Source organism: Xenopus laevis, chromosome 8S (assembly GCF_017654675.1).
Source record: "Xenopus laevis strain J_2021 chromosome 8S, Xenopus_laevis_v10.1, whole genome shotgun sequence".
In the NCBI taxonomy this organism is placed as follows: Eukaryota; Metazoa; Chordata; class Amphibia; order Anura; family Pipidae; genus Xenopus; species Xenopus laevis.
Genome location: NC_054386.1, coordinates 53,020,233 through 53,028,394, shown reverse-complemented (window position 1 = coordinate 53,028,394; position 8,162 = coordinate 53,020,233). Strand labels below are relative to the sequence as shown.

Below are 8,162 nucleotides of genomic sequence, written 5' to 3'. Positions count from 1 at the left end.
TGCCACATTGTAAACAAAAAAAATCTATTTGATGTACTAATATTGATACACATTCACTGAGCGTAAAAAGAAAATGAAAACCATTATAGGCATTATTAGACTTTTTTTTTTTTTTTTACCAGGATAAAAAAAAATAAAATATATAAAGAAACATATACCAATGTTTTGTAACAGCACCACCAACTGGTGGCTGCTAAATTAAGTATCCTGCTATAAAATCACTTCCTTAATTGAATATGTAGGTAGAATGTTGCATAGAGAAAATGCCAGAACCGGTTTATTCCATTAAGACACAAAGTGCAATTATGTGGAAGTCAGTAACATTTGGACATTCAATTAAATAATGAAAAACAAAATGTTTTATATATTAGGTCTGTATTTTATTACAACAGAAAAGTTCTTTGAATTGAATGTTTTATACAGGATTAACGCATAAAAAGGTATTTTTCAAGCAGCTGCATCAGAATTACTGGTCCTTCCATTCTTTAGGAGTGATTCTACCTACTGGGGACAAATTCCAGGCTATGCCAGTCTGTGTAATAACCTGCAAAAAGACAGATAGTCAGTTTACAACAGTGATTGCGCTATAGCTAAAATGATATTATATAAACAAAGACTCGCCATGATTAGGGTTTACCGAAGGCCTTTTTATGCTCTGGCACTAACACTACACCGAACATCTCGGTTAAGCCCAAGCTGCCCCTGAGTGCTGTAAAGCCACAAACTAGCGCATGGCCTAATTTACCTCCTTGTTCTAATTGTCAAAAACCTCCAGACTGCACAACTGGGCTGGAAAGGCCAATTCCCTTCAAGCTCTTTATTAGGGGATTTTTTACAACAGAGGGCCTAAAAGATCATGCAGCTAGAAAGCCTGCAATAAACAGGGGTTATTTTAGGCTAGGCTTAAGAGAATTCAACCCTAAAAGTAAAAAAAAAACAAAACCTTACCCTACAGACCCCCCTCCCTCCTCCCCTAGCCTAAGTATTACCCCGGCAAATGCCCCTAATGTTTTACTTACCCCTTGGTGCAGATGCTGTCATCGGAGTATTACAGCTGCTTCGGTAGCCTTCGTAATGAGAACGTCGCTTCTGCAATTTCAGACATGCCGGTCTCATTCCGAAGATTTCCGAAGAGAAGAAGATGGCGCCCGTGAACTCTGATGCCTGCATTTGCACCGACGGGTAAGTAAAGCGTTAGGCGCACTTAAGCTGGGGGGAGGAGGGAGGGGGTCTATGTAGCGTAGGGGTTTTTCAAGTTTAGGGTTGAATTCTCCTTTAAGATAGCTAGACAGAGATAAGTAAATGATCCTGACAGTCCATTCAGACTAAGTATCTTATTGACCCGTGTATGGGTCCCACCAAAGGGCCTTCCCGACCAATATCCAAAAATTGGCTATATACCATCTCTCAAGGGCCATATCACCATGTTAATGCAGTCCACCTCCAAGCGGTCTGTAGGCCCCTTTGTATGATCCGATAACTATAATCGAACAGCCCGGCATGTGGTGGCAAATCGGGCGCAGACCGTATCAAATGATCAAATCTGGCACAGTATGATCAACAAGTGCCAGCCGAGATGTTTAACGTTATAAATGAGAACAGACTCCTTGTCTGAATTTTAGGGCAATGGCACCTTCCAGCAGGTGACGAAGCTCCTAAAAATTACCTTTTCATTGCAGTCAATGGGAATTATGATTGAAGTATTAACATTCAAGTATTAACCAGTGTTGATTTATGTTGGTGGTCATGAACAGGTATTTTTGGGCACTTGCCTGCAGGAAAGTGCCATTTCTAAAAGGTGTCCAAGTGGCCTGTGTGTCATTGCCTTGGAGTGTGGGAATTACAAAAGAAACAGATATAGTATGATGATTTGCATGCGGTGCTTTAATGAAATGCTTTTTGCTACTTATGCAAAAGTTTAGGTTGGAGAATTCAGCAAGTATCGATCATACAGGAGTAAACATTTTGAAGAAAATCAATACGGTATCCAAAAGTACAGAGATTCGAGGCAGAAAAAGTTTAAACAAACATGGCGGTTGTGGGGGCAAACCCACCAGATCCAACAGCCAAACAAAACCATATGGTTTACATGAATCCATACAAATGCAGTACACCATCCTCACAAATCTGGGAATCTTAGTTTGAAGTAGGAATGCACCTTTATTTTTACTTTGATTGTGTCAGAAGGAAATACAGTACATATTTAAACAAAGGTGTCTCCTCTAGCATCTGCAGGGAGGGCTACTGGTTCTGCTGGTGGTTTAAACTTTGTATAAGCCAACATTCTTCACTCACTGTCATGTTACATCCTTAAGCTGGCCATAGACGCAAACATACGTTCTGCGTACGATTTTTGGACAGTGTGTGGAGTGTCCTGACATTTGTCATGCCATGTCGATCGGTCATTCAGTCGATCGGTCAGGTTAGAAGATTTGTTAGCTGCCTCTAATATCTCTGCATGTGTTGCCGATCTGACGATTTCCAGTGGGAGACTCACCAGCTTTGTCGGACATAAACTTTCATAAAATTGCTGGGCAGAATATTGGCTGATCTGTTCTTTTACTACTTTATTTGATCTGAAAGGTTAGAGGCAGGTCAGGAGATTGGGACGTCCGATCGTTTAGCAGGTAAATCTGCACTTCTATGGCCAGCTTTACTTTTCACTTACCTTAACCCTATTAGCCCTCCTGAATTATAAGGTTTTCATGAAGCCAGCAGGGGCATGGCCTAGTTAAAAAAGAAGTGTGTTTCTGATATCAGAAACAACTGAAATGGAATTATCCAGAAACATTTTTTTCTCTGTGCCCAAATAAACAAGTAAAGCACCATTGTAACTAAGTTTTTGTGTGCTGCTCCTCTGTTTTTTAATGTCACAATGCCCTCACAGGTGTCTAGGGGGGGGGATACTGCACCGTAAAGATATTCTGCATCAACCACCTTGTATGGACTGCACTCCCAAAAATGTACCATAAGGCAATGTGCCTTTTGGATACATGTGAATGGATAATAAAGAGAAGTTGAAAACTTGCAGCCAGTCTGTGAGTCAAAGGCTTGTCAGGTAAGTCTAAAAGCTGCAGGCTGTGCTAGTAAATATCACATAAGCGTAAGGGAGATGAAAAAATGAAGACATAGCAGCCTTTTCAATTGATAAAGAGCGTATTTACAGATTTCTATACCACCTACTGCAAGAATGCTGAAAAAAAGTCTCTCTTAAAAATTCAGCTCATGTATATTTAATAGGTAGATACTCACATAACCCCAAATTGAAGCACAGAAAACAGTCCCGGAAAGCAGAATTATATTGCCATATTTGTCGTGAAAGTCTGGTCCTGCTTTATGATGCGCTTGTCTGGAGACCGTTTTTTGGATGCCACGTCCTAGAGCAAACAAATGCACCAGCTACTCAACTTTGTATGTTAAACAAAACAAATCATATAAAGCAGGTAAACATCAAAAAAATGGTCATCCAAACGCATAGAGATGCAGCCCATGTTAGCGGATCTTACCATTTTAACTAACAAATCTTATAGTTCAACAGGGGTTCATTGGATGTCAAAAAAGTAACAGGAACAAGGGCCTGAGTGCAAAAGCTATTAAACAGTCCTTGAACCATTCACAGTTATTTTGACTGAGAATATATGAAAGTGTGCCTGAAGGGTGTGTATAAGAAATGTCAAGGTGACTTATGCCTGATTTAAAGGTTCACCTAAAAATTAACATTTAGTATGTTATACATAGGCTAAATATAAGCAACTTTTCAATTGGCCTTAGTTTTTTCTTTTTATAGTTTTTGAGTTATTTGCCTTCTTCTTCTGACTCGCTCCAGCTTTCACATGGAGGTCACTCATCCCATCTAAAAACAAATGCTCTGCAGGGTTACAAATGTGTTACTACTTTTTATTACTTAATGTCTCTTTTCTGGCCTTCGGCTATTCATGTTTCAGTCTCTTATTCAAGTCAATGCAGGGTTGCTTGGGTAATTTGGATCCTGGCAACCTGATTGCTGAAATTGCAAACTGGAGAGCTGCTGTATAAAAAGCTAAATAATAAAAACATTGTCTCAGAATATCACTACATCATATGAAAATGTACAGGTGAACAACCTCTTTAGCACTGCAGCAAAGCACTGCAATGTTCGAGATGGTATTGTAATTAAAACTGACAAAGTTGTGTTTCTACACCTGAATACATATCTATAGGGTATAAAGAACAGAAGTGATGTCACTGTTCTTGCTCACTGTGGGCAGAGGAGCTTCTGAGATACCACTGTTACAATCACAGTGGGATCACTGCAGTTATCTACTACTGTTATTAGTGGAAAGCTTTCCACCAACAATGTGGCATGCAAGCCCATGAAGGCAGCTACTGAAGGAGTTTGGACAGTTATGCCTGACCTTCCCCGATGTCAACCATATTCAAGCAATTATTTATTCTTTACTGGGAATTAGAAAGCTCTCAGGCAAAAAAAAAAAAAAATGTATTAATGTAAGCTCCTAGATTCAAGTCTCAGTTACCAAGTCTAAGAATATCAGGGCAGGTTAAACTGTGGAGTTGTCCCACCAGAACCAGATTCACTGGAGATATTAATATGTATGGCACCTAGGGTTGCCACCTTTTCTGGAAAAAAAATACCAGCCTTCCTATATATTTATCTTTTTTCCCTATTAATAACATTGGGATTAACCATAATTTTTACCGGCCAGGCCGGTAAAATACTGGCCAGGTTGCAACCCTAATGGCACCCCCAGTGAAAATTAGTTCTCATTAGCTAGTCTAACTGGTATTATTCATTTTCTTGTTAAAGTGTAGTTAGTTCAGGGAATTCTCTTTCTTTGTATTGTTTTTATAGTCTATCTCCAGCCATTACAACAACATGTATCAGTTGATGTAGCTGTATAATTAAGTTTTGGCTGTTTCTGTCCCTTTGGACCCTAGAAAGAATTTAACAATCCAAAAATTTACAGACAGATTAACTTGGCCTAGATAAAATTGTCCCTAAGGTAGGTAGATGTTATAGAGACATCAGAGTGTAAGCTCTGCTGGGCAGAGACTTTTGTACAATCTGTGTAAATCAGTCAGTAAATAAGACATTTATATAAGCTGCACATTTGAATGTAAAACAAAAAAAAATTGGGAAGGCGGGCAGTAACCCAGCTGTGCTTGTAACCTCAGGGTTGCGTCTCAGTGGGTGAGTTTCAGTTTATAGGACAGACATGTCAACTCAAGTGACGAAGAGCTGTCTGCCAGGAACAGGCACCTGCACTAAAGGCGCGTCCATTTTAAAGCTGTGGATTAGCACGTTTGAATGTCACTACAGGACACAATTTATGATACAACTCAACTGTGTAATTCGAACACATAGTATGTCAGTCATAGAACAAAAAGACGAAAAAAAAGACAAAAGTCCCAACGTGCACTAATGCAAACACTATATATTTCTATCAGGCAATGTTGTTCTAGAGGGGAGGTCATCTGACAACAACAACAGTGACAGAAAGCGTCATTGTGATATAGAGAAGCATCAAAAGCACGGCATTTGGTACAATCACACTGCCTCAAATAAAAGGTGACCCACGGCATGCCGACATTTTTGTTAGAGCCAAAAGCTGACAAACTGCTCCGCGTGAAGAGGCGTTTAGAGACGGAGAGAGAGATACACACAGCTTACCAGTGAGAGCCAAAGCAGATTTTACCAGAGGAAACATGGTCACTCAGAGCAGAGAACACGGACTTCTCCCGGCACCCTTGAAACAAATGGGGACGAACAACATGGCAGCACCAGATATCCTGCCTGCTTGCGGCCACGCCACGTTTTTCTGAGGAACTGCTGTAGCGTGATGTATTCCGGGAGTTGTAGTTTTTGTTGATAGATACAGAGGACGAAGATTAGAAATTATGTTTTTAAGTTAATACTATTTTTCATAATACGTTAACAAAACATATTTTTTTAAAAGAGACATGAAATGCTTCCCAACCCCTCCTTATATTTCTATTTTTTTTTTTATAGTAATTTTTTTTTTCCCCAGCCAGCAGTAGTCTTGGAGACGGCAGAACAGACGCACGATCAGCAAACGTTCAATAACAAAATAAACAATACAATGAACAAATAACAAATCATTGCTGATTTGTATGGAAAACAAAGCAAAGCTCGTTATGTGTCAGGATGGCCGAGTGGTCTAAGGCGCCAGACTCAAGGTCTAAACTCCTTCCCTGCAATGGGTGTTCTGGTCTCCGAATGGAGGCGTGGGTTCAAATCCCACTTCTGACATAACTTTTTTTTTTTTACCAGTTATTATTGAAACTTGTGTATTATAATAAATAAAGTACCCCCAGTTGCAAAATATGAGGATATTAGAAGTTAACTCGGAGTTCCATGACCAGTATAAAAATACTCGGCCTTTGGCCTCGTGTTTTTATATGGTCATGAAACTCCTCGGTAACTTATAATATCCTTATATTTTACAAGAGGGGGTACTTTATTCACTATATTACACATTTTTGGGATACATGTATTTATATTTACTATATTTTATAATATTTCTTTGAGAAGATGAATTGACACAAATATATAACATGGGACTCCAGAACAAAATTCACACTGGGACTCCCTTGCCCTGCCCATCCCACTCCTTACTAACAGCATGCCTCCCTGCAGCACTGCAGCTGTTCTGACAGCATCCCAGCGGGCCCTGTATGGGGGGGGTGCAACTCCTGCTCCCCTCATTTCTTTTACACAATATGTCTCCTTAAATAACAGGCTCCCTATAGCTCATCCCCCAGCAGTTGCAGCATCTGCTTCTTCTATAGCAGGGGTTCCCAACCTTTTTTTTTTTACCCTTGAGCAGCATACAGATGTAAAAGGAATGTGGGGGGCAACAGAAGAATAAATAATTTTCTTGTGAGCGCCAAATAAGTGCTGTGTTTAGTAGCCCCTATGCAGGGCTGCCATCAGGGGGTCACAGGGGGTACAGTTGTCCCGTGCCCGCAGGGTTTTGTGTCTAAGGGGGGGCCTGGCCATGCTTCGCTTACTTGATTAGCCGGGCCCCCCTGCTTTCAGCGTGCTGCACAGCAGCTCTGGGCACAGAAGCTTTTCTTCTATTAATATTTCCTGTAACCTCATTGGTCCTTTAAGAATAAGTCCCGGTAAATCTGCATTGGGATTGGATCCCCTTATCCAATCCCTGTACAGCTTTACCGGGACTTATTCTTAAAGAACCACGAGTGTACAGGAAATCTTAATAGAAGAAAAGCTGACAGTTGACAGAGCTGCTGTGCACCATGCTGAAAGCAGGGGGCCCGGCCAATCAAGTAAGTGAAGCATGGTCGGGCTCCCCCTTAGACACAAAACCCTGGCAAGCAATTTTTTAAAAAATTTGAGGGAATCTGGCCATTTTTTTTTACTTGCAGGGGCCCCCTGATCACCAACGGCTTTTTATAACTTGTGGGGGGGGGGGGGGCAGGCCATCATTTTTTTTTAACTTGCAGGGGGGCCCTGCCACCAATGTTTTTTTAAAAAAAAAACTTTTATGGGGGGCCCTGGCGCCAATGTTTTTTTTTTTTTAACTTATAGGGGGGCCCTGATCACCAATTTTTTTTTTAACTTGTAGGGGGGCCCTGATCACCAATTATTTTTTTTAACTTGTAAGGTGGCCCTGATCACTAATTTTTTTTTAACTTGTAGGAGGCCCCTGACCACCATTTTTTTAAAAAATTTTTTTTTAACTTATAAGGCGGCCGCCTGACCATCAATAGCTTTTTATAACTTGTGTGTGTGTGGGGGGGGGGGGGGTTTACCTTTTTTAGCACTGATGTCTATGTGGTCTTTTAACTGTGATGTGGAGTGGGCGGGATTTTGGGTGGGGCTTGGGGCCGAGGTGGGCGGAAAATTTTGTTGTACAGGGCCCTGTGATTTCTAATGGTGGCCCTGCCCCTATGTGAACTGACAGCCTACAGGAGGTTCTGTTAGTACACCTGGTTTTTATGCAACCAAAACTTGCCTCCAAGCCTGGAATTAAAAAAATAAGCACCTGCTTTGAGTACACTGGGAGCAACATTCAAGGGGTTGGAGAGCAACAAGTTGCTCACGAGCCACTGATTGGGGAACACTGTTCTATAGCGATACCCCATCTACCCCTCGTAGTCACTGACATGATGACTACAGT

General features: G+C 40.9%; 1 protein-coding gene and 1 non-coding gene across 2 annotated transcripts; one reads left to right on the top strand and one right to left on the bottom strand.

The window, feature by feature from the left end:
• Positions 1–358: 358 nt before the first annotated feature.
• Positions 359–5,826, bottom strand: cox7b.S (cytochrome c oxidase subunit VIIb S homeolog). Its single transcript, XM_018232940.1, has 3 exons — positions 5,669–5,826; positions 3,253–3,377; positions 359–544 (listed from the first exon to the last, which is right to left on the bottom strand). The coding sequence occupies exons 1-3, from the start codon at positions 5,703–5,705 to the stop codon at positions 467–469; spliced, it is 240 nt and encodes a 79-aa protein (XP_018088429.1). The 5' UTR covers positions 5,706–5,826; the 3' UTR covers positions 359–466.
• A 331-nt stretch (positions 5,827–6,157) lies between these two features.
• On the top strand, positions 6,158–6,268 carry trnal-caa. The gene is made up of 2 exons: positions 6,158–6,195; positions 6,223–6,268. It is a non-coding gene; the product is annotated as a tRNA-Leu (tRNA).
• Positions 6,269–8,162: the final 1,894 nt, after the last annotated feature.